The sequence below is a fragment of the Miniopterus schreibersii genome, assembly GCF_964146895.1.
Source record: "Miniopterus schreibersii genome assembly, chromosome: 16".
In the NCBI taxonomy this organism is placed as follows: domain Eukaryota; kingdom Metazoa; phylum Chordata; class Mammalia; order Chiroptera; family Miniopteridae; genus Miniopterus; species Miniopterus schreibersii.
This window is the reverse complement of record NC_138116.1, coordinates 10,002,781-10,029,331: the sequence shown is the minus strand read 5'-3', so window position 1 is coordinate 10,029,331 and position 26,551 is coordinate 10,002,781. Positions and strand designations below refer to the sequence as shown.

Sequence of the window (26,551 nt, the reverse complement as noted above, 5' to 3'; positions counted from 1 at the left end):
AGATGGAAAATCTTTAAGCCAAACCGAGTGAAACTATAACAGAGCTCGTTCTGTTAGAGCTAGGACCCCTCTTAAATAAAAATAATTATAATGATTAATGATTAGCAGAGGAGAAATTTGAAGCCCGGGTTAGGTAGTTGAAGAGAAATGACACGCCCAAGGGCACAGGGTAAGTAGCAGATCAGGGCTCAAAAGTAGAGTATTCCATTCCAAATTCCCTGATGTTGCCTACAGCAAAAACAAAACAAACAAATGAAGGAACAAAAAACCAAAACACACACACACACACACACACACACACACACACACACCTTGGGCCCAGATTTTTCTACTTCCCCTTCAAGATCTGTTTAAAAATACACTCTACCTCAAAAGATTGCTGTGAGGATTAAATGTGAGAGGGTAAATAGAGCATTTAACACCATACTTGGCATCTAGTAAACCCTCAATAATTGGTAGCTTTACTTTCTGAAGCATATTTTAAGATTTTATTTAATGTATGTGAGTGTAAACCATAAATGTTTTAAGATTTCTAAATAACAAGATTTGGAGATATCACTTCACGGCTCAGTTTTAAATTCTTCTACATCTGAAGTATCTCCAAAAATTAAGTTCTTTGAAAAGAACCACGGTGCCCTTGAAAGAGGGTGAGAGTGCCCCAGGTCAGCCTGTAAAAAGCTGTTGAGCAACTCCAAGCTCAGTGTTTGATGAGTAAACTTAAGCTTGGTGTGTAAATTACAAATAAGATTAGCTTCAGCATTGAAGAGCAAAGTGCTAAGGAAGAGAAATATTAAAGTGAGGAGGAAACATAATTCCTGGTTGGGGAAAGGGTCCTGCTTTTTATGACTCTGTTCACAGTCCCTGGTGGATGATGACTACCTGAAGACAAAATACTTAGACTTCAGTAGATAGTGGATTCTAATGATTGAAATATTTGGTGTTGCAAATAAGCTTCAAGAAGTTCTTTAGTTTAAAAGTTCTGCAAAGGACAACTTCAAGTATAAAATTTCAAAAGTAGACTCTGTATTAAGTTTCAGAAATAACATTTTGAGGGAAATATTTAATTCAATGCAAAGAGTAAGCTGTCCAGAGGGGTAGCTATGCATTCTGAGCCTCTCAAGGCTTGTAAGACCAGGGTATTTAGGAGCCTCATGGAGATCTGGCCCAGCTACTCACTTGATCCAGAACAACCCAATGCTCTCTTTGTCCATCTAATATTTCCCCTTCCTAAGAGAGTCTAATTAGGTCACTTTGTCGCTATCTAATCAGGAGCTCTCCTGATGGGCGTAGGGCTTCATGCTGAGTGGCCTCCGAAGCAGATGAACTCCCTCACATGCCACCTTGAGCCTTGCCATGACTATTGGGTTTCTGTTACCAGGTGAAGCCAGTGTGGTGGTGTTGCCCTCATTCAGTGCGCAAGGGTGGAAGATGGCAGTTTGTTTGCAGAAACAGTCTCTATAGGTGATTTTCCTGAGAAGGGGGCTATAGGCATGTTAGTCCTTTAAAGCTTCATGGGTTCACATCTAGAACCCCTTGGTGCAGGGGAATCATCTGATTAATTTTTCTTAACTGGCTAACGGCTTATGGAACATGCCATGGGCTGTTGTGACATTCTGCACTCATCCCATAGCTGTATTTGGCCAGACTATGAATATGCAATATGACAATCTCTTAATGTCACTCATTAAAGGTGGTCCTAAATCGATGTCATTAAGATGGCCAGAGAGCTAGATAGACAGTTTCAAAACGTATACTTTTTTTAAATCCTCACCCAAGGATATGCTTTTATTGATTTTTTTTTTAGAGAGAGAGGAAGAGAGAGGAAGAGAGAGAGAGAAACATCAATTGGTGCCTCCCCTATGTGCCCAGGCCAAAATGTACGTATACATTTTCATGGAGGTCATTGGATCGGATCCTTGTTTTAAGGATTAGAAACACCATTTTAGCTCATTCAGAGCTGATGCTTTTAGGAATTGATTCCCAGTAAGTCTATTCAGCAGAGACTAAATGTCCTCCTCCTGACCAAGTTATTATTTTATCCCAGAGAATAAAGCTGGCAGCTGACCAGCCCTGGTCATGTGCGCAAGGTACTTCCTCCTGGTGGAAAGGCATCCCCAGGAGATCAAATTAAAGACCAGGAGGTTTAGTGAATATTGAATTAGGTCTAAGGGAATTGAGTGTTCTTAAGGAATGAACTAGCAGGCTGAGGAGTCATAAGGAGTCACCTTTATATCCTCTAGAGATGTTGCCTTCTGTATAACCGAGTTGAGTAACTCACCTCAAAACCTTTGGAGACTTTTACCACATCTTTGTTTCACTTAACTGCCTTTTGGGGCAACTTCACGGGACCATTTATCTTCCACTTAATGCCATTAATGGCATAGTTTGGAGCTGAGAAGGCCTGGGTTGGACTCCCAGCAGTGGCACTCGCTGTCTGATAGTGAACCACTTTTATCCCACTTCGCACCTCAACACCGTCCTAGACAGGGCCTCCTCACCAGCTTGTGCAGAGGACTAATGACACAGCAAGTGCAAACTTCCTGGCCTTGTGCTTGGCACATAGTAGCTGCTCAACAAATGATAGCTATCATCATCACTTACAATATGGAGATTTGATTCTCTTTGCTGAGATCTCGGGACATCTAAAGAACATCAACCATGGGTTTATAAAACATCTCTAAAGGCTTGTAACCTCTTTAAAATCTTACTCTTATGCTACTGACATCATGGCGGTTAATGTTATATTGATTGTTTTTTTTACCCTGAATTTCAGAGAGTGACATTTTATGACCTCATTCCTAAATGTGAGGGTGTATCCAATTTGAGGCTTGCAGCCATCCATGAACTGTATGAAATTTAGTAATGCCTGCTGGGCTTTCATAGGTCAAATACTTGAGATCTGAGATCTCTTGTGGAATAAAGTAGACTATTAGAGATTGGCAAGCTCACTACGATTAATAATAATAATAAAAAAAGCATGTCCTTTGTGCGATCCTTTAGAATTTTCCTCATTTGGAATTGTAGTTGATCTATTGTACTGTTAAACAAAGAGAGAGCAAACTCATTAAAGTTTTTGGGTCCTACAGTGTTGAGATATTTCTCAGAAGTCAACCGGGCTTTGATTTTCTTTATCTGTTCGGGAAACTTCAGACTTCTCAAAACCCTTCACTAGGGCAATTGACGCACCTGATGGCAGATTGAATGTGATAAGAACTTCGAGAACATAAAGCAAGCTGCTTTGCTGAATTTCTGAGAAATTATTACCAAAGGAAAGAATTTGACTTCTCTCCAGAAGGAATATCTGATTTGTTTGGACTTTGGATAAACTCAAGCCATACATGTTTGGCCAAGAGTTTAATTTGTGGGCTGATCATCAAGCTCCGAGCAAGAGTCGGGCTTCAGAAAGCTAGGACGGCGTCCGGGCTCTCCCGTGACCATTCAACATGTTTCTGGGGGGTGAACACTCAGGCCCAACGAAAAATAATGCTTCTCAGCAAGAGGGCAGCGGATCGCGAGCACGCAGCAGCTCCTGGGGCGTCCTGAAGCATTAGTTTCACCCTGATATTTTGTTTGGATCAAAGTGCTGAGCATGTGAGGGGCAGGGGCAATGCTAGTGTGGGGGGCAGACAGCCTCCTTTCCTGGCCTTGCAGTCGTGGGGCTTTTGCCCTGTGGAGTGGGGACTCCCTCCGATGACTGCCACACAGAGGAGCACTCAGCCCTGACAGAGTATTTCCAGTGTTTGCCCTCTTTTCTCTCCGCACCTCTTTCTTCTGTGATTCTCTTTTTCTGTTTTTATAATTATGTGGAAGGAGCATCAGATTAGTTACTAAGTCTGATTTCTTCCTTTAACCCTTTGTGACTTCTCATTGCCTCTGCCCCACCCAAGGACAGCGGCTTACCTTCCCCTGTTCAGGGGGTGACAAGCTCAGGATATTTGGATATTCTCATGCAGCAGGGACAGCTTCAAGGACTAGGTGGGAAGAGGTGAGGAGTGACAGGGAGGAGGAGGGGACACTTGAAGCAAAGATGGGTTGTCTGAGACTGCCGCCAGTGTCTAAAGTTGTGCATCCCTAATCTGTGAATCTGGAGCATTCTGCCCACTTACTTAACAAATATTTGGCTAGTAGGTGTCAAGGACAATTTACCTGTAGACAAATCAAGAAGTATAAATTTGTGCCAGGACACTAATAGGGTACAGTGACAGAGAATGCGGGGGTGGCGATGGCGAGTGTGGGAACCTGTTTGGACAAAGCGGTTGAGGATGCCCCTCTGGGCGAGTCCTAAGGAATGGAGAGGAGCCAGCTCCCTGATGGTGGGGAAGGGGCACAGCTGACGGAAATGGCATCGGCAGGGCCTGGAGGTGAGAGAGCTCGGGGACTCGAGGAGCTGACAGGAAGCCCGTGCGGCCCAAAGGCTGCTGTGAGGGAAGGCTGGTGAGGTAAGAGTAAGTGCAATGGAAAGCCATGGAGTGGATTTAAAGTGTGTGTGTGTGTGTGTGTGTGCGTGTGTGCATATGGGGGGGCAATACCGTGTGGAGACCCCTGAGGAGGTCCCTCACCAGAACTGGTAGTTATGGCCTTGCGATCCCTGTTCTGGCCTTTGCAGAAACTTCAAAATGTCACTCAGTCACGTGCTTCTCCATTGGCATGAGACAAGGTGATCAGAGAATCATCACAGACATTTCTCCTAGTTCCAGGACACCCACCTGACCAGATGGCCCATCGTGGGTCATCTATCTGATGTGTAACTTCTAGTCTCTCACCGCAGGTCCGCTGCTGGTGCACTTCTGGCAGTCACAGGATTTTGCTCCCCTCACTCCCCTTTCCTTCCTTTCCTGCCCCCCCCCCCCGCCTCCTCCCCACCCCCCTCCCCACCCCCTTCATCACTTCTCTCTCCCGGCCTTTCTCATTAAACGCAGCTTCTTGCCAAACCACAGCTCTTCTATTTCTGTTTTCCCAAACAAATATCTTGGCTGGCCATTTTTATCATTGGTTCTCCTCATTCCCTGCTAGTCCCTCCTCCCATCCCCCTCACCTCTCCTGGACGCTTCCTCAACAAGCCTAACCCCCCCGGGTGACACAGTTTCGAAAAAATGTCAACAGGAAAAACCGCTCCTGCTCTAGCCCTGGAAGAAGATGGACGCAAAGGAATTAACCTGAGGTGACATCACTCTGTGGCCCTCAGTGCAGTGGAAGGTGGTCCCTGAAAACCGGCTGGAACAGAAGGCGTCACTGTGCAGCCTCCTTTCTGTGGCTCGCGCGCCCTCTGAGTCAGGATAATGCGAGAACATTCTTAACACATGACTTAACCACGCTCAGTCCTCAAACAAATTCCTGGATGTGTGTCGAATGCGCCCGACCAGCAAGCCCGAGCACAGACGTGCGCGGCGGGCCTGTTAGCACACTTCTCGGAGTGCAGCCTTCTGAGCCAGTGAGTTTGTACCAAAATACGTTTAAAAAAATTACTCTAAAAAAAGAAAAGAAAAAGGAAGCCAGTCGGCCTGCACGGCCACCCCACTGTGGGGGCTCTTACGGCTGCTTTTTCATAGTTTTGTACTGGGGTGAGTGGGTCTCTGTCCTGGGGTATTTGGGGGCCTTTGACGCTACATTTTAGCAGGGAGAAGTTATGGACATTTCTTGTCAGGCACGGAACAGAGAAACAGGATAGTGTCCGTTTCCAAAATAAAGCTGATGTAGAGAGTCACAGCACAGGGCAGCTTGTCCTTTATTTCACCTAACCTGGGGTGTGTGTGTGTGTGTGTGTGTGTGTGTGTGTGTGTGAGTGAGATTAACACGGGCGGCTTCTCTGAGTGGATTTTAAGAAATTAATTTAACAGAAAATGATTAAATTACAAAGAGAGGAAAAAGCATTTGGTTGGCATCATATGGGGTCAGAGGCCACCACTAATGCAATATTTCATCAATTGGCTCATTGCTATTCTTTCATTGATGTGATTTAGTTTCTCAAATAGCTCTTATCGTGGCAGGCTTGCATTGGATACATTATACAGATGCCTTGTAATCATTTCAGTGTGTTTACTTAAAAAATTTAAAAGCAATTAAGCAATCTAAATATATTCATGTGAGTGTGTGAGTGTGTGAGTGTGTGTGTGTGTACACACACATCCACAGAGAGAGTTTATAAATGTTCGGACAGGGTTCTGAGCGAACACTAGGGCAAGTGTTAAATTTATACACTGCAGTGCCCTTCATGCATTTCAAAGAGCTCCATGCAGGCTAATGTTAAGCTTTCTTCATACCCATTGAATATACCATTATCTCCTTTAACACACTGCAGAGACCAGAGGACAGAGTCTCCCTGTGTTCCTTATCCAAGGCCACACAACTGTTGCTGGAACCTTGAGCTCTCCGAGTGACAGGCACTTACTTGCAGCATATCACAAGTGGGGAAAACAGTGGTGGGTCAGTTTGTTAAAAAGTATAATAATCTGCTATTGTGGGGGTAGGGTTTTATATGCTCTGCTTCTCATTTCTTTTGCTACAAAACAAACAAGTCAGGATAATAGGTGTTTCTCATAGAAACCTCTCAAGGTCTGGGGTGAAACAGAAAGGCAGGTCCAGGGGAAAGGGCAGAGCGGCGTTTTGGCAGCATGTAAATAGTTGCGTGTGCACACGGGTGGCAGTTCCTTCATGCCCTGGCCTGTCCTGCACCTCTTCCCCTTTGTCTTCATTTCAGAATGTTGTGCCCAGAGTTTGGAAATGCAGACACGATTTGATGTCGAGGTTTGGAACCCAGTGCCATCAGCAGGATGGTGGACCCTCCTGGTGCCCCCAGGAAGCCGCCCGTGAGGCAGGGAGGTGCAGTCCTGTATTCATTCATCAAACGCTTAGCCAGCAGTTAAATGTCAAGTGCTGAGCTCGCCTCTGGGGACTCGGAGGAATAAGACGTGGTCTTGGTGCTTGTCAGGGAGGAAGGAAAGTAAGCAAGCCCATGGAGTAGCTTCTACAATAGAGGCAGGCGTGGGCCTGGGAGAGGGTGAGGGAGAGTTGAACAGGCAGAAAGGAAGGTTCTCACGGCGGGGAATGACAAGGGCCTCCAAGTATTGCTTGAGGCCCTACTCTGTGTTGCCTGCTGTCAGCTCCCTTCAGACAGAAGCCTTTCTCACAGTGCCAGACACTGGCGCTGGCGAGACGTGGGCTGGGTGACGTTGGCTGTTGGCTCTGCCCCTTTCCTCCCTCCCACCCACGTTCCTTTCCCTCCCTGTCTGGAGGGGGGGGCGCCTAACAGTCTTATCAAATTCTGCTTAGGGCAGCCGCACAGAGTCAATCAATATTTATTGAGACGAAGTCATCTGAAAAGTATTCACATTGAGGTATAAAGGACTAATCAAGGGTACACCAGGGAGCATGTGCGATTAAGAGGCCTCCAAGCCTTGAGCTGAGAGAACTCCTGCCAGCTAAGGAAAGAGCGTTTTCTTGGTGAGCCGGGCACTGCTGGCACCCCTGAGTCCCCATACTCTGGACAGTTGCCTGCTGTCTCCGCACTCAGAGCTGGCCCCGTGTCCAGACACTCGGTCTTACATGTTTTTCCCTCCCGGCCCTCTATTGTGACTGTCTGATAAGCCGGGCGGGGGCCTGATAACTGCTAATCTGAGTCCTTTTTGCTGGAAATCCCGCAGGCTGCAGAAACAACTGCTCGAAGCGCTCGAGACACCAGTGCTGAAAAACAAAGTTGGGCGAGTGGGACAATTAGGTGTTGACCCCTCATCGCACTCACTGCTTTGTTCATTCCTGGCCATCTGTACGTCTCCTGCCTCTGGACAGAACTGGCCTAAGTGAGCACGCTGAGTGGGGCCAACACGGTGAGCGGGGACATGTAGTGAAACTGTAGCCCTAAGGTGAGGGGGGAGGAAGGGGGCAATGTAGTAACTTCTGCAGCATTCTCCCTCGTGGCGTTCCCCCAGGATTCTCCCGAGGGCCCCAGGTGGGTGGACAAAGGGTCCTACTGGCAGAAGTCCTGCTCAGATTTGTGTGTTGTCATCCCGATGAGGTTGTGTAGGCTCAGTCGGTTCTATTAAGAATCGTCCCCTATAAGAGCTTGTGCGGTAAAGACTAGTAATTCAATGCTTTTCAAACCCCAACTTGGTTCATCCTGAGGAGCGGCCTTCTTTTAAACATTAGAAACTTCAGTTAAAGTCTTAGAAAGTGGATACCTCTGAGTCAGCACCGTCTAATGGAAATCTAATGGGAGCCACCTAAGTAACTTAAAATTTCCAGTCATATTTAAAAAAGTGAAATTAATTTTAATAACATGTTTTACTAAATCCATTATATTACATTATCATTACAACATAGGATTGTTATAAAATTATTAAAGAGATACTTTTTCTGTACTAAGTATGCAAACTTCAGCATGTCTCAATTGGGGCTAGTCACGTTACCGGTGTTCATGTGCAGTGTGGCTGGTGGGTGCCTTACTATACTGTGGAAAAGCTCTTGGTATCTTTCAAATGGCAACAATTTAGATGCCTTCTCTAATATATATATATATAAGTGAATAGTCTTTGCTCGCCAATCTGACATAAAGGAGAAATTAATAGGGTAAATGGCTATTTTCCTGGCACCTGCTCCCAAGTCCTGAGACCACAGCACTGGAAAATAGGGAACCTTGGACATCCTGTCACACTGTCTCCCTCTCTGTGCCTCAGAATCATGGAAAAGAACTGCCGGACAATACTGGTTCCTGGGCCCCATCAGAGAAGGAGATTCATTGGCCTGGGGCAGGGCCTAGGCGTTGGTATTTTTTAAAGCTCCCCAGCTGATTGTAATGCATGGTCTGGGCTCTGAATGCAGAAACATCCCCTTCGTTTTATAGGTGAACTAGCTGAGTTAAGTGACACGCCTAAGGTTCCGCGGCTTGTGGGAAGCAGAGTGGGGCGCAGATCCTGGGATTCTTCTCTTCCCATCTCATAGACAGAGAAACATTTCAATAATACCTCCATTGTGGGTCTTTTTCCTGTTTAATTCCTGAATGACTCTCATTTTGAATTGAGATATATTACCCAGCTCAACCTAGATGAGACATAAACTTCAAGAAAAGATTCTAAACCCTGTTTCCCAGAAAATCTTCAGATCAATGATAGTTTTGAAGGGATTCTGATCTGGGACATGGCCCTAAATGCCTCCCATTTTAGGTCCAGTTGGGATCTGAAACTATACTTAATACAGAGTTTTATTGGGAAGGGTAGGGAGGAACTTCAAAGCAAACACCTGAGTCTGATCAGCTTGTGTTCAATGGCTCGCAGCTGAGGAGAGGGGGCTCATTAACAGGGGCCTCACACGCATATTAGTGCGTGCGTGTAAGGCAGGCTGGGAGTCTTGCTACGGAGAGGGGAGCCACCGTTGCCCAGCTCCCCACCCTCGGCCATGGCACAACCACGCAGGTGCTGGGCTGCCAGGCCTTCCGAATGCTCAGCGAGACAGAAATGCAGGTTGGTGTTCGTTTCTCTTTTTATGAAATGTCCTGATTTGTGAATGTTGGCAATTAATATAATTTTTAGAAAACTGTTAAGGGTTAAATAAAGCCGCTCATGAGCTCTGTTCTACCTGTAGGCTTTTAGGTAAGTTGAAGACTTCTCTGTAATCAGTTTTGAGTTTTATGGTTTACAAAATGTTAGTCCAATTCCGTCGTGCTTACCCTTGCCCTAGACCCGTGAGGCTAATGCAAGCGAGCGTCGGTACCAGGAGCAAAAGCAGTGCCTCGGTTTCCTTTGGCATTTCATTCATTTTCTCACTGTCTGTATTTCTTTGGGGTTTAGCACCTCTGATATATCATAAATTTTCATAATGAAATTGAAAGTTAAGGTCATTACAGTTCATAAGATCTAGTATAACTTATTTTTAAATACTTCTGGAACCTATAACGAGTCAGATTATTACCAACACCGCCATGGGATAGACTAGCTCAGCTCTGTATAAGGAAAAATGCTTTCTTTCACTGTAAAATGAAATGGAAGTTTCTACTGTAGTACTGGGGCAACCTCTGAGCCAGCGAGATGATAAAATAAAAATCAGAATTACTCTTATGCAAGTTCTTGGTTTCAGGAAGAAAATGCCCTGGATAAGTACATGGCGTGAGTCGAGAGCCCTTGATTTCAAACAAGCTAAGGCTTTAACACTGACAGGTGGAGCTTTTCAGTTAATTTAAGAGCTGATGCTAAATTACCCTTTAATCTAAAGTAGTCATAGAGCAAAAATAAGTGTAAGTTACTTGTGAAGCCTATTAGAGAATAAGGGAAAATATGTGTGTCATGTGCATCTTGGTTACTCTCTATACATAACCTTGAATTTTGCCACAGCTCTTCTTTGACATGTAAAAAACTTAAAATTAGAATATGTATCTCTGAGCATCTGTTTCAGGTATATTTTTGGGAACAGTCCCATCGACCTCAAGTAACCAGAGGTGGGTAACAGCTTCTGACAAGAGCTGAAGGGAACAGGATTAAACAAGAATTAGAGCGATTTTATTTTCTTTATCTAAAAACTTCAAGTCTTTGGAAAGCTGCTTGGTTTCTATTTTGAGCTCACCGCCCACATATCTTAACGACAGCATTTTTGCATAATTTTGGTCTTCCTCTTTTTATCTCTGTTTGGGTGTTTTTATTATTTCATATGTGATGATGCAAAGCTCATTAAAAGGTCCATTTATATTCCTGTTATCTGCCTGGGGATCTAGCTGTCTTTCTCTGACTGTTTATAGAAACCTCACTGTAATATTCAGATTTGCTGGCAGCAGGCCCTTCCTAACACACTATACATTCCGTTCCCCTCTGTGGCTATATTGAGGGGAGTCTATGTGACTTACCCAAGACTAATAAAGACAGTGGAAAAAGATGGGTCGTGGGTTTATCCACCCGTGGAATTGTAGCACTTTCAGGGGGGAGGTGTATCTTATGTTCTTTTTCTCCCCCAATTTAATGAAACAACAACAGAAAAAGCGCTAGTCCCAATGAGTGACAGTTGGCAGATCCGCAGCATTCAACTGGAGGGCCTCCAGAGTTTCTGATGCTTCGAGATGGACAAGTAATTACCTCCTGTCTGGAACTATTTTCTAGCAGGCTCTGCCCAATGTTTATTGTAAACTACCTGCCATTAAAAGCTGTAACAGCAAGCCTTATGCTCCCACACCATAAATTTGGCTTGCACTGTATTTCTGTATCTACCTTCACATTTTATTATGGTCTTGGAAATGTTTCATTTTAAGAGAAGATAACAGAAGAATGAAAACGGAACAAAATCCACATTCACGCTTGAAAAGAGATATGCTCGGCACGGGTTTTTCACACACACCCGGGCAGCCCCGCCGGCCACCTCCTGGATACTGGCAGCTGCCGTGGAACTAACTATTAGATGCAGTTGCTATTAGTGCCTCGCTTGTGAAATGGTCCAGATAACAGCCTAAAAATTAAAGTTTAACCAGACCGCATAGGCCCAGGGCACTGGTTCTCAAACGTTTTTATCTCAGGCCCCCAAAATTTTATACTCTTAAAATTTTGAAGACCTCAAAGAGCTTTTGTTTGTGTGGATTACATCAATACTTGCTGTGTAAGAAATGAGAACTGAGCCCTAGCGGGTTTGGCACAGTGGTAAGAGCATCAGCGTGCGGACTGCACGTACCTTGGTTGCAGGCTCGTTCCCCTGCCCATTGTGGGAGGCAAAATATCCTCAGGTGAGGATTTAAAGAAAAAAAAAAAAAAAGGAAAAACAAGAACTGAGACCTTTTGAAAATATTTATATTTTTAAAAACAATTAAAAAACCCCATTACATGTTACCATAAATAACATTTTAAAAGGAAAATAACTTTTTAAAAAACAAATGTTTAATTAAAAGAGAGGGGTTATTTTACTTTCATATGACTTAATAGAAGACGGATGGACCCTCATATCTGCCTCTTCATTCAGTCTGTTGTGATGTGTTGCTTTGGTTGGAGCAGATGAAGAAAACCTGGCCCTTCCTAGATACATAGCTGGAAAAGAGTATTTTAACAGTCTTTTCAAATAATTATGGATATTCTTTGATCCCAAACCCAGATTTGAAAAAGTAGTGGTTTTTTAAAGTTTAATTGCAATGAGGAATCTGAAACCCTATCAGTGGACTTTTTTTTTTTTTTTTAACAGATTTTACTTTTTAGAGCTATTTTAGGTTTACAAAAACTTGAGCAATGAATGAGAGTTCCCATTGTTCCACATCTCCACCAGCATTTGGTATTATCAGGTTTTTGTTTATTTTAACCATTCTAATTGGTACACAGTAGTATCTCAATTTTGCTTGAATTTGTAATTTCTTTATGACAGTTGATACTGAGCATCTTTCCGTATGCTTATTTGCTGTGTATCTTCTTTGGTGAAGTGTCTCTTGAGATCTTTTGACCATTTTTAAATTGGGTTTATTATTGTTGAGTTGTAAAGAGTTTTTTGTATGTCGTGGATACCAGTCCTTTATCAGGTATGTGTTTTGTTAATACTTTTCTCCCAGCCTGTGGCAGCTACTGGGTATATAGGAAATCATTAGGAAATAAAGTCATTTGCTCCTGGAATATCTTAACCCCTATTGACTCTAATGAGTTCAGCAGCCCCTCCAATAATGTTGTTTTGTTGTAAAGTTGATGAGGCGGGAAACATCCGTTCCCGGCAGCAGCCACTGTGCGTGGGGTTGGCTCGCTCTCCCCGCGTCCCTGTGCGCTTCCTCCCGGGGCTCCAGTCCCCCCCACGCCTCAGAGGTGCGCACGGTAGTTAGATGGTCGTGTCTAAATCGCCCCAGCCCGAGTGAGTGTCTGTGTGCGTGGCCCTGCGATGGAGGGGCGTCCTGTCCAGGGTGGGGTCCCGCCGTGCGCCCTGAGCTGCCGGGATAGGCTCCGGCCACCTGCCACCCTGAACTGGAATAAGCGGGTTGGAAAATCATTCTCTCACTAGTTTTTATTCACCTTTCTTAAATGTATGTATAGCTCACATTTATTTCCGTGTTTAACATGGATGTGTTTGGGGTCTTTGTGGATGTTTGGTGATGTTTTGGTGGCCAGAAATATATGTAGGAACTTAATTCTTGTTTGTATCAACTAGCCGTGGTAAAACTGGTTCCCTTATGTGTTGTTTCACTTGAAGTCGCAGTTGCCAAGAACCTGTATCGATGATGTTAGTGAAGGACTTGCCGTATCATAGCTGTCCTCAGGTTTCATCTTCTTGGGACAAAGGAGAGGCCAACCAGGCAGTCTCGAAGGTGTTAAAGCAGCTGTGGCTGCTCCTACCAGGAGGAGGAGTGTCAGACACTTCCACGCACCATGAGGCCTTGACACCCGGCCACTCCCTTCCCCAGCCTGAGGTGAGGCCAGATCGCCTGTCCAGCTCCCAGCAGCCAGGCTGTTCTGGGTAACCTGGCTATTTCTCGTCCCCTGGGCTTTGGTGCCCAGATTGCATGCCTAGTTCCTGCGCCTCCCATCCAGTTTTTGGATGGATTCTCTCACACGCTTGGCTAAGGTTTTCCAATTATCTAGGCTTAGCTCTCCCGCTGCTGCTCTGATCTGATGCCTCTTCCAGGTAAGAGCTCCATGCCCGCCTCTATCCAGGGATTCGATCACCTGCCTGGACTTGGATCGGACTTGTCCCACCAAGTTCCCTGCCTTTTCCTCTCCCCGCTGTTTCTTTCCTGCCACCTTGCTGTCCCTGGGCAGGATGTCCTCACTCCACAGAAGCATAAACTCTAGAAAGAGCCACTTGGAGAGTCCATGCCTTTATTCCAGTGATGCCACTGCCCCGAAATGTACGTTAACTCTTTTCTTGGAGGCATTATTTTTAACACTATGTTTCAGGAATTGACTTTTTTTTCAAATGGCCAGACATAATTCAGGGTCATGCACAATAATGAAGACTGCGATCCAACACGACACCACTATTCGCGTTGCTAAAGCACTAAGATTGATTTTTGTTTATAATCTGTAATCTGGGCTCCAAAAGAAATTCCACTAGGCTGCAAGCATGAGAGCCGGGGCTGTGTTTTCTCTGCTCTCCATTGTATGCCCAGCTTGGAAAACGGTAGGTGCTTAATAAATAGTTGTTGAATGACTGAGTAGGAGGACTTCCAAGAATGTCTGGAGCAGAGCGTCAGCATTCGAACAAGCAGATGACCTCTCAAGGTGACAGCCAGTAGAGGACCCCACTGGCCTCGTGCAGAGGTCCTGACACGCGTGGGCCTCTCCCTTCCCTCTTTATCCCCATGTGGAACTGTGATGAGCTGCAAGCCCAGAGGGTTAGTAACAATTAAATGAGGAATGTAAACCTTGGGATCATCCACATGTTGAAGCCATGTGTGCAGATGCTGTTCCCCGGGGAACTGCTGAAGAGGCTGATGGTCAGTACTAAGTCTTTCCATTATAAATCACTATTACCAGAAATTTTAGAGAAATGTTTTCAAGCACAGCTCAGTGCTTTAGATAGACTTGCTTTTCTCTTCATGTGGTAGAATCACATCTGGACATTAGTTAGATATATTTCATCTAAAAATAGCTTTCATCCAATTTACTGTCACTTGAGGAGAGAGTTTTTTTTTTTTAACGGCAGACTCCACTTATAATTCTCTGCAGTCTTTCATGGCTCGCTGCCATTTAATATAAAAAAATAAAGATATCAGGGGGTGTGTATGTGTAGGGAAATGCAATGAAGTAATTATTTTTATAGACTGAAAAAAAAGGCAACTGCCTTGTCATTCCCCTTTTCTTTTTTTTTTGTTTTTAAAGTCGTTACTGAGCCCTGGCCAGTTTGGCTCAGTGGTTGGAGCGTTGGTCCATGGACTGAAGGGTCCCGGGTTCGATTCCCGCCAAGGGCATGTGCCTCGGTTGCAGGCTCGATCCCTGGCCCTGGCTGGAGTGAGTGGGGGAGGCAACCAGTTGATGTGTCTCTCTCACATCGATGTTTCTGTCTCTCTCTCTCCCCCCACCCCATTCTGCTCTCTCTGTAAAGCAATGGAAAAAATGTCCTCAGGTGAGGATTTAAAAAAAAAAGTCCTCACTGATCTTCTGGTTACGCTGTTAAACCCTAAACTCAGCATCGGTGTGAAGGCCAGACTTTTCTTAGTAATTACTTCAGGGCTACAGTATGAATGTGGGGGTTTTTGTCTGTCTCCTTTCAGAGTGTCTTCTTTTCACTATCATTGATTATGTCTTCTCATCAATCTACCATTTTGGGTTTTGAAAGAAAGAGATGTGGGCAAGGAGTCCAGGATAAGAGACGAAGGGGAAATCAGCAGTGGGGTTCAAGCACAGGCTCAGGGAACCCTCTGGAGCAGTCGGCATGCAAACTGGAATGAAATCTGACTCAAGAGAAATCAGCGCGCTGCTGCTGCTACCTAAGGCACTGACATTAATTTAAGCAAATTGGAGCTGGCTCTGGAAGGGACTGATTGTAAATAAGGAAGCGCTTACAAGTCAATCCCAATTTCACATTCGTCAACGTCCTTGGTAGTTCTGGAAATACAGGGTGTCCCAAAAAAATATTTACACACTTCACAGCTGACAGCTCAATTTTGAAAATGAAATGTATTTTAATAAACACGGCCTTTATAATTAATCAAAATGTGTATACACATTTTTTTTTTTTTTTGTACACCCATTTTTATCTTCAGGGACAGAACTTGGACCTTTCTTGCCTTGTGACACTTGTCTTATCTCCCTAAAGAGAACTCTGGCTTTTGCCCTTTTTCTCTGAAGCCCCCCCCCCCCCCATTTACCAAGAAGATCATTGTTATCTGTGTGATGGAGAGACTGGTTCTCCTTTTCAACCCACCTTCCCCCCAGAGGTAATGGGTCTGACCTGTCATGTTAGGTGTTGTCCCACACGTGCCTGTGGGGAGAGGTTAGCCCGACTCTGTCCACATTCTCTACCCTTCTCATTTGTGACCTTCCACGGGGTGTGTGAAATGTGAAAACAGCAGAGAGGTGCTAGCCGGAGCTATGGATTGAGCAGTGTTGGCTGAGCTGTTCGGCAATTCAACCCAGGACCTGATACCATCAGGACTGTGCCTCAAGCAAGTGTGCTAATGTCTGATACGCCCATTGAGATAAGCACCTGCTTAGACACTTCTCTTCCAACCCTTCCAATCCTAAGCACATCCAGCTCGTCAAAACCTTTGCGACATCAACCCTGAGGATGGACCTGTTGAGCCATTTTCATTTGGTGAAAAATTTGTACAGATATTTCTACGGCTACATCTTGGCATAAATGAAACAATGAGCTTAACGTTTTAAGAGGACACTCTCATTTGAATTTAGTTATTTGCAACTATCACTTCTCAGCGATAACAATTTAACAGATATGTGAGTATCAGGGGTGGAATAAAATTAATTTTAACCATCCACAATAGTTCATCAGTGAAATAAGGAAAGTGTTTAATGGGTTTGCACTTGGTATGCCTAAAATAATTTCACCATAACAAAAGGTCTTGAAAGACTAAGAAAAAGTATGACAATTAAATTGCCTATCTGAACAGGTATTACTGTATAGAAGGAAAACAGTGTCTTAAAATAGCTCATTGTAGAACTGAAAAGTTGGAGAAATCCATAAAAGAAGCACAAAAGTGTTGCAAATGGATTGAAAATCTTTTTAAAAATACCAGCACAGTACTTGTCCTTTGCTCGCACAGACTCCCAGATTTTCACGATCTTTCACGCTTCCATTTCATTTTTGTGGGGGTGGGACTTGCTCGAGTGAGACTTCTAAGCAAGCTCGATTTCTCGGCTCTAAAAGGTAAACCTTCATGCCTCCCAATTGTACAGTGAAGCTTTGTATTCTTCATGTTTTAAACCTCCTAATTAAGAACTTGACAGTTGGCCCGGCCGCTGTGGCTCAGCTGATTGGGTGTCGACCCGTGTGCTGAAAGGTCGCCGGGTGGATTCCGGCTCAGGGCACATGCCCGGGTTTTGGGCTCAGTCCTCGGTGGGGGGTGTGCAGGAGGCAGCCAATCAATGTTTCACGCTCACATCACAACAGTGTTTCTGTCTCCTCTCCCTCTCCCTCTCCCTCCCTCCCCCTCCCCTTGTTGCAAAGGGTTTGTCCAATCACTTTTACAGGTGAGGAAACAGAAATGTTTTGTCTCAAGTTAATTACAGACACCTTTAAAAATACTAAAGTTCAGGTCTCTTGACAACCAGTTCTGAGACATACACAGTGGTGGCTTCCAAGACAGGGAAACTCACCTCTTCCAAAAAGAGGCAATGAATTGGTCAAATTAGGCCATTTTAATGGGCCACACAGATAGAGAGATAGAGCTTTAAAAATAGTTAAAGGTCCCAGAGCACATGCATAATCTCTTTGGATACTGTGCCTGTAAGATTCCAGAAAAATAAAGCACGGCCTAGAGACCGAGCCACTGCCTCGTTTTGGAGGCTGGTGTTTCCGGGGGGTTGACGAAGGGGGTGGGGGGGTGCTGTCAGGCCCAGCTGGTATTCCCAGTGACCCAGCTGGGAGACCCTCCTGGCTTTGGCCATTGGGCAAATGCTCTGTTGCTTGTGTACCCCCACGTTGTCGTTTGGCTCTGCTCCCCAGTGACTTTCCTGGCTTGGCTTTTCCTCACATTGGCATGGTTTGACCTGAGGCTAGGATTTGTCCTTTGGTTCTGATGCAGCCTGAGAGAGCCCTTTCGGTGACAAGGCCAGTTCACTGGAGTTCGACAACAGGATTTGGGGCCAAAGCACCAGCTAGGTTGTGTCCTTCTGCCTCCCCTTGTCCTCAGTGAGTAGATTCCCTTATTGCCTTGCAGGAAGGGATGGGTGATGAAAGGAAGGAAGGTTTGGGTGTTGCAGGTCCCTCACCCAATTCTGTACCAGTCATATATTTCTCCATCCACAAACTGTCAACATCCCATTTTGTCAAGACCTAGAATACTGTCCAGGTAAGTGGTGGTGATAAAAATCTCTGTTCTGCCTTCTCCCTCCCCATCCAAGTCTAGGGGACAAAGTATCCCACATACACACAGGGTTCTGAATAAAGCAGAGGACAGCTGTGGCCTGAGGTTCCAGATCCAGCTCTTCTTTTGTTCTCCATCATTTTTGGCTAAGTTCTAAGTCCTGTCTTTGCTGGGGAGGAAGTCTAAGAAGTCGGGGTTTAGTTCTAATTAAGGTGATCAACTTGTCCTGAGTTGCTTGGGACATGCCTGGTTTTAGGCGTGAATGTCCCAAGTCCCAGGAAACCCCTTACTCCTAGGCAAACTGGCAGAGTTGGTCAGCTTCACTCTAGTCACCAGAAACCAGTGGTCACTAGGCCACGTGGTAATCTCTAGAGTCATTATACCGATGGAACATTTGACCTTTTCTCGAAAATAGGATGGCAACCCATGTGTGGGGAGTAAACGGGCAGATGAACTTACTTTTCAAGTTTGGGCGCAGGAACCCCAGTAAAACCTGTCCTTTAGCCTCTGATAAGAATCAGATGCTTTTGGCTGCACTTCCAAAGCAGTAAGAGTTTATTGCTTCCATGGAACTGGGGCTGCAGGCCAGAGGCGTCTCCTGAGGACCCTTGGAAAACAGGCAAACATTGATGCTAGCAACAGGCAGACCGGAAAGTCCTGGGCCTCAGACCCCTACCGCCATTGGCATCGGGGCAGAGGCAATGAAGGCAGGAGCTACTGTCCCCCAATCCCCAGGGACAGGGTTTCCAGGATGACACACCTTCCGTAAGGGCAGCCACAGGGCACCTTCACTGTCACCAGGCCCTTGTCCTCGGGCTCAGCCTCTCTCTGAGGACAGGTGGAATAAGCATCCTAGTGGAATAAGCAAAGGCTGCCGAGGTCCCGAGGAGATCACATGCTGTGGAAGGACCTGACGAGGCTGTACAGTTATGGAATGAGTAGCAGGAAAGGATAGGTGAGATTTAGATAGAAAGATTGGGGGTGAAGAGATGTAACAGGTGAGGGGGGGCCTAAGGCTCCAATCGGTGAGGGGGAGAGGTTTAAAGAAGAGCCTGCATTGAAGCAGATAATAGTGTTTACTGCTTTATTGTTACTAGTGTATATGTCTAATTGTGTCTAATTCCCCTTCCACTCACTTCCTCTCCTTTCAAATACAAGATCCATAAAGACAGGGCTATGTCTCATTCAATTCTTTGTCCATATAAGTGTTTTAATTTCATATGGATTCAGGAAAAAATTCTGATAAAAATTGAAGTGAAATTTAAACACTGATTTATTAAAGTTGAGGTAATAAATCTTAAGAAAAACAATGACCACCATATGCCCTGGCCCCAGTGTGGCTCAGTTGATTGAGTGTCATCCTGTGCACCCAAGGGTCACCGGTTCCATTCCTGGTGAGGGCAGAGGCCCAAGTTGCAGGTTCTGTTCCTGGTCTGGGTGCATGTGGGGTTGGGTGCGGTGGGGATAGCTGAGCTGTGTTTCTTTCTCACATAGATGTGCATTTTCTCTCTCCTCCCTTCCTCTCTGTTAAAAAAATAAAAATAAAAAAAAAATGGCCACTATATATGTGAAATTAAACCTAGTGGAGCAAACTGAAGTCCACATCAGTTGCGGCAAGAAGCATCAGAGTGCCCAAAATACAATTATGGATCATTTTCATATACATTTTTTTCTATTTTCTTTTCAATTACAGTTGACATTCAATATTATATGGGTTTCAGGTGTACAGCATAGTAGTTAGACATTTATATAACTTAAGAAGTGACTCCCCCAATAACTCTAGAACCCACCAGACATCATACATAGTTATTACAATATTATTGACTATATTCCCTAAGGTATACTTTGCATCCCCATAACTATTTTCAATAACTGCCAATTTGTACTTAATCCCTTCACCTTTTTTACCTACCCCCACACCTTTTCCCATCTGGAAAACATCAGTTTGTTCTCTGTATCTATGATGTATCTATGAGTTTGTTTCTGTTTTGTAAGTTCTCTTCTTTTTTTTTTTTAAATTCCACATATAAGTGAAGTCCTATGGTATTTGTCTTTCTCTGTCTGACTTATTTCACTTAGCATAATACCCTCTAGGTTCATCTATGTTGTCACAAAAGGTAAGTTCTCATTCTTTTTCTTGGCTGAGTAATATTTTATTCTATATATGTACCACTTCTTCTTTATCTGTTTGTCTGTTGATGGACACTTAGGTTGCTTCCATATCTTGGCTAGTGTAAATAATGCTGAAATGAACATGGGATACATATATCTTTTCAAATTAGTGCAGCATATGATTTTTCATAATATTTTCTTATAATCCTTTGTATTTCTGTGGTGGTGTCATTTCCTCTTTCATTTCTGATTTTATTCATTTGGACCCTCTCTCTTTTTTTCTTGATAAGTCTGGCTAAATGTTTATCAATTTAATTTTTTTTCAAAGAACCAGCTCTTGGTTTCAATGATCTTTTCTATTTTTTTTTTGAGACGCTGTTGTTTATTTGTGCTCTGATCGTTATTATTTCCTTTCTTCTACTCACTTTAGCCTTCATTTGTTCTTTTTCTAGTCCCTTTTGGTGTAAGGTTAGATTTCTTTTTGAACTCTTTCTTGTTTCTTGAGGTAGGCCTGTATTGCTATAAATTTCCCTCTTAGAACTGCTTTGGCTATGTCCCATAGATTTGGGGTTGTTGTGTTTTCATTTTCATTTGTTTTATGGTATCTTTGATTTTCCATGATGGTTGCTCTATAATTTAGTTGTGATTTTAATGTGGTTGTGGGAGGAGGCAAGCATAGTCTTTCCCTACTCTGCCACCTTGACTAGAAGACCAGTCTTTTTACATACATTTAATCCAGATTATTAAAACTTTAAAACTTAAGTATATAAAGTACATGGACTTCATCAGGATCATATACATCCTTTCAATTAATACAACTTTATTTCTTTATAAATAGGCCATAAAATCAGAATGTAAATCACGTAAAGTAGAATGGCCAATTTGGATAAATTAGAAGGGCTTTGTATTCGCAGTCTCTCAGTATTAGGCAGGCTGGTTCTGCATTAGGGATAGTCAATCTTTACTGCCAGCGAGCTGCTGACTTCTGGCTGAAGTATTTATTGATGACATTTCCTCACTCCTGAGCTTATGCATTTCTGCCCTTTTAATTTGGTTCCTCTTATTTTACTTCTTTCTTCACCTTCTACTCCTATTTACTCCCAGGTTTGTCTTTCTGTATTAAAGGGACTAATCGCCCATATACCTGCTTCCTTCTAGGTGCAGCTGTCTCTGCACACAGCTCTGCCCGCCCTTTTTCTACCATCTCACTCCCCCCAGTAACTGCTGCTGGTTCTCACTCTTCCTGAGGCCTGATCACTCCATTTCCTTGGAGTCAGTGAAATCTTACAACTCTCTTACGGGAGCATGTCTAAGTAGATTCGTTCTTGCTATCAAAGTTGTCTTAAGACCCTTCCTCCTCCTACCTCTGTTGTTGGTACCCAGAGGAATTCTCAGCCTCCATGGTGTCACCCAGGACATAAAAGGGATACCAGCCAGACTGCATGCTATGAAGCATCAGAATATTTAGACATGGGTGGACAGTTGGTTTAATTTTCTACTCTTTATTGGAATATTTCAGCATCTTATGGACAAGGCTCTTGGGCTACATTTAAGCTCCTTGTTAAGACCATTAAATGAATTTTGTTGTGCAAAACAAGGATTCACATTGATGTTGCCACTAAGTCCTGCCTATTTGGTAGGTTTAGCTGGATATAGGTGGTCAGGGATTTCTTTCTTTTATTATTATTTTTAAGAATGACAAGCTTTTAAAATTGGGAAATAAAGTAGACTTTATCTCCCTAAAAGGAATGGCTGTAAAACAGCAAAAGCTTTTTCTATCTCCAGAAGGGAATTGTGGCAAAAGAATAGAAGCTTTACAGGGAATTACTGGTATTATCAAAGGCTTTTCAAAATAGACTTGAAATGAATAGTTGTGTGCTGGTTTTATTACTGCTTTGCGAGTTTACATTTTGTTTTTGTATGATATCCACCCCCCCGCCATGAGGTGGTTGCTAGGACATGAGAGCAAATAACCTTTATTGTGTTGAATTGGGGACTAAATATAATTATCTTATAATTTGGGTTCATAGTGCCATTTTTTGACAGTTATATTATGAGCTTTTTGAGGAAAATTGAGCCCACATGCTGTAAGCTGCTTCCCATTCAGTTACCCTTCAACTCCCCCTTCCCCCAGTCCTCTGCACTGGGCAGCCTCTGGACCAGATGTTGCTGGAGGCAAACCAGATGAGCCAGTATGGGCACCGCCAAGCTCCAGCATTGTCTCCTCTGAAAAGACCCTTGTTCCTAGCCAGCGTGTTTTTCCGGATGACTCCATGGCCACGAGACACGAGGGATGCTGCAGCACTGCTAACAGAGGAAATGGGTGAGTAAATAGAAGTTCTGTATATTGAGTCAATATTTCTAGTCAACTCCACGAGCATGTCAGAGAGGCTTCACCTTCATTTCTGACTGGTCTTTAGTTGGCAGCACTTCTTGCCTTATCTATCCCATAACATTTCTGTAAGGGAAGGTAATGAGCTGTAAATGAACTCTTAAGTGTACCATGGGAGCACATTGCTTCTAGAAATCCTTTTGAGAAATAATAATCATTTTTCTCTGTTCCTTCCTCTTGCCCTAACAGAAGTTTGGGTTCCCCTAGAAGTAGTCCTTGAAGGGCTTAAGAGCAAATGGTTTATTAGGGGGGTAATGCCAGAAAGTACCAGGAGGGGAGTGGGAAGGTGATACAAGGAAGGGAAGTCAATAAAAGATATGTCATTGAGCAGGTTATTACGGTAGGTAGGCAAGTGGGGCTCAGTCCTCCCGGGAACCTCTGGGAGACAGTGCATGAGATGCACCTTGGATATCTATCACCCGAGGGTGAGCGAGCTGGGATATTTTACACTGTTCCCTCAGTCATTGGTAGAGGGCTGCTTCCAGGGAGGGTGTGGGTGTTAATTTCCCAGCAGGGGCGACTGAAATCCAAGAAAGCTCTTGGACTGTGAGTGCTGGTGGTTGGAAGCCAAATGGAAGTGGCTGAAATGTAAATGGCCATGGGCAGGACACCAATGCATCTATTAGACTTATCATCTCGGAGTGTGGGAGGAGGTAGGCTCTCCACTGCTCCCGAGAGTCGCTAAAATAATGACTCTTTATTAGGAATTGCCTCCTATACACATTTTCTGCAAATCAAAAAGGTTTTTAGAGACTTATTAGGAAAGTGAAGTCTTTCCCTCAAAATATTTTCTTTATATAGAAATACTAGGAAATGGAACCAGTGGCCACAACCAGCAGATTCATATCAAGCCTTTGCAAAATGCTCCCATCCATCACTTTAAGTAGATGGAAGCCATAGAAGTGAGTGTGCAAAACACAGTTTATTCTTGTGTTATTATTTATTAATTATTGTATTTTCCATACAAACAACTGTAAACCTACTTTTGCCCCACCCTGTACACAACCTTTGTTCTCAACATGATCTTCAATCTACCAACAGTGCTATTGTGTGATTAGTGTAGGCTTTTTCCTTAGATGCTTTTTGAAAGTGGCTGCAGATCCCTGGGTACCTCAGGGACAACAGTGTGGCAGGCAGGCCACCCGTAATTTACCCCAGTGAGCAGGGGCCAAACAAGTATGTGGCACTGGCCTTTGGTCCTCGGTACCAGCTCTGAACACTGACAACTGAACAGTATGATGAAACTCGGGCACCCTCGTTCCATGACACCTCGCGGAGATCCTGGAACCTCTGGCCCCGTGAGTCCCGCTCTCTCAGCCCCCTCACAGCTGAGCCAGCCATGCCTGGTGGTTCTGTTGTCATGAGGGTGATGAGTCTAAGTTCCTAACACAGCATCACAGAGGGATCTTGCCGAGGAGAATGAAGCTCATGGAGTCTCTGCAGTACACAGATGCCACGCAGGAGTGGAGCTGAACTTCCTTTGAGAAGCATGTTGATGGACTGGCATTTTGGCAAAACGGAATCCAGAACGGTTCTATGTCAAGTCTGCCTGTGTTGGAATCAGATCCATTGACCGTTTCTACTGTGATTCCTAATTCTAGTCCCTGAGGTGGAATTGGTGAGGTCTCCGAGCTAGAAAACACTTTAAAGACCTGTTTTACTGATAAGGACACTGCATTCCAGTGTGGTTAAGTCACTTGCCCAGCGTCAAACAGCCGGTGAAGAGCTGGCTGAGGGGGGAGAGCCGGGCTTTTCCCACTTTGCTGTGAAGCTAATAAGTTAAAGCAGCAGGATGTCTTATTGGATTCAGGGGAGGTACATGTTCGGTTCCTCAGAGTTTTTGACATGCTACTCAAGACAGGGCAAGGCACTGTGGGCACTGGAAGAACAAGGGCGGCTCTTAGCAATGCAGATATGGAGAAGAAGCTCCACAGGCTTGCAGGAGAGTTTTCTTTTACGTGGGTCCGTGGGATAAACTGAGGCACTCAGTAGGTTCTCTGTCCCTCGGTTGCCACCTTCTGTCCCAGCCCCATGACACCTCCCCCTTTCCCCATCTTTTCTGTAGAGATTCCCCACCATCACTCCCCCCCCCCCCCCCCCCCCCCGCCAGCGCACCTCTAACAATTTCCCCCCTGTTCTTGGGCACGGTCCGCGTAAGCTCCTTGCCTCCCTGCTCTCTTCCCCCCCTGCTGTTCCCTGCTCCCTGGTCTTTAGTCCCCTTATGCTTCCGATTCAGCCTTCAGCCTCCACCCTGTTTCCTTATAATTTGTGCCCTTCATCCCACCTCCCCAATTCCTTCCCCCCCATTTGTCCCCATTCTACCAGGTTCTCGTTCCCCTCTCTGCTATTTTTCCTTCTCACAGTTACCTGGCCTCTACCCTTTAACTTCCCCTCACTGTCCCTCCCTAGACTTGCTCTCCCCGACCCCCGGTCCACGCCCAGTTAGGCGCCCAGTCCCCACCGTGTCTCTGGTCACGGTTCTGCTCCAGGAAGCATGCTTGTTTATTGTGTCCGGCAGCCTCTGAGATGGCCACCGTGGTCCCCACCTCCTGGTCTCCATGCCCTTACGACTCCCCTGTTTCAGTATGGCCTGGACCTAGTAACTCGAGTCTAATAAATATGATGCAAATGAAGGGATAACACTTCTGAGCTTAAGTTAAAAAAGACTGTGGCTTCCATCTAGGGTGCCCTTTGGCTGTGAGGAAGCCAACTGCCATGCCATAGCTGCCCTGTTGAGAGGCCGACATAGCAAGACTCTGAAGTCTGCAGCCAACAGCCACGTGAGTGTCCTCCCCCAGCTGAGCCTCGAGATGCCTGCAGCCCCTCTGACAGCTTGAGCATAGCCTGTGAGGGACCTCGAGCCTGAAGCACTCGGCTAAGATGCTCCTGGATTCCTGACCCACTGGAACTGAGATGATCACTATGTGTTGTCATAAGCGGCTACAATCTGGGGTGATATGTTGTGCAGCAATATTAAGAATGCAGAGCTGTTTTATACAGACCACCATTGAGAAAGGTTTGTCTAGTCTTCTTTGGGTCTCAGCCTGCTCATCTGTGAGACCTGGGGGTTACAGTCTGGTGTCCCACGTCTCTTGTCCACGAGGATGTCGTCTGATGTTATGACCAGGCCCACCTGTGCTACTGTTCGGCAGAGGAAGCGCAGCTTAAACCTGCTCATCTTTGCGTTTTAAGCTCCACATCTTTATATTTGCCTCACATTTTTCATTCCTATCATCTGAAGTCTGTTTCTAATTTCTGACAGAATTGCTGTGGCCTATTGTGTGCCTTGCTCTGCATGACATGCCAATTTCATTTTGAAGTCACGGCTATTGTCTTTCTCTCTGCTAATCTCTCTTGTTTTGCAAAATTCCGATAGAACGTGTGAACATAGAGAGTTGCCCTTGTGCCTGATCTTGGGGCTGTATGGCTCCCAATTGGGTGGATGATAGACAGCCAGCCTGTCTACCACCGAACCATCTTTCCTTACTTAAAAATTTGCTTTCTAGATTGCAGACTCCCTTCCCACCCGAGCAAAGACTGGAACATATTAAATAAAAGCAGAGCTGAAATTGGATGGAAAGTCTCAGCCACTTAGATGCAGACCTCTCTTTCGGAGGGAGCACGTGGGGCAGGGGCTGGGACGTGCCGATGGATAATGGAAGGCAGGAAGACTTCCATACATTTCTCACACCATTCAAGTTTTAAGCGGGGGTGACATATTTTTTTCTTAAGCGGGGCCTGTAACCCAGGATCCATCACTTATGTATGGTGTCCATGGCAACCAGGCAATGGTATGGGATCCCTTCTCACTGGGGAATTCCTTTTATGGCTCATTTCCGAAACCAGCATGGCCAGTACACGAGTCTGCAGTTTCCCAGTTGCCTAGCAACCAGCTCCTATGCTCTAGTCACTGGGAAAAGCAGACAGTTTGTTTTTTTTAAAAAAAAGTGTCGTCAGAATCATATGTTACATTCTCTCTGCTTTGTCTCTTTAGAATGAAATAATTAGTGTATGAGAAGAATTTGGGAAAGGGCAACGGCTCCCCATCGGTAATGCGTCCACTGCTCCTGGGGGGCTGTTGCAGGCAGGGAGAGGGGGGAGCCTGTTAGCGTGCTTTTGGCTGGTAATTAAGC

At 44.8% G+C, this 26,551-nt stretch overlaps 1 protein-coding gene across 1 annotated transcript in view; it reads left to right on the top strand.

The window, feature by feature from the left end:
• Positions 1 to 25,991, top strand: part of LOC308569038 (uncharacterized protein) — a 61,720-nt gene extending 35,729 nt beyond the window's left edge. The window contains exons 4-5 of the mRNA XM_081162416.1: positions 22,161 to 22,349; positions 25,102 to 25,991. Coding sequence (XP_081018542.1) covers positions 22,161 to 22,349; positions 25,102 to 25,255 — 343 coding nt within the window. The 3' untranslated portion in view covers positions 25,256 to 25,991. The remainder of the gene's footprint in view (positions 1 to 22,160; positions 22,350 to 25,101) is intronic.
• Positions 25,992 to 26,551: the final 560 nt, after the last annotated feature.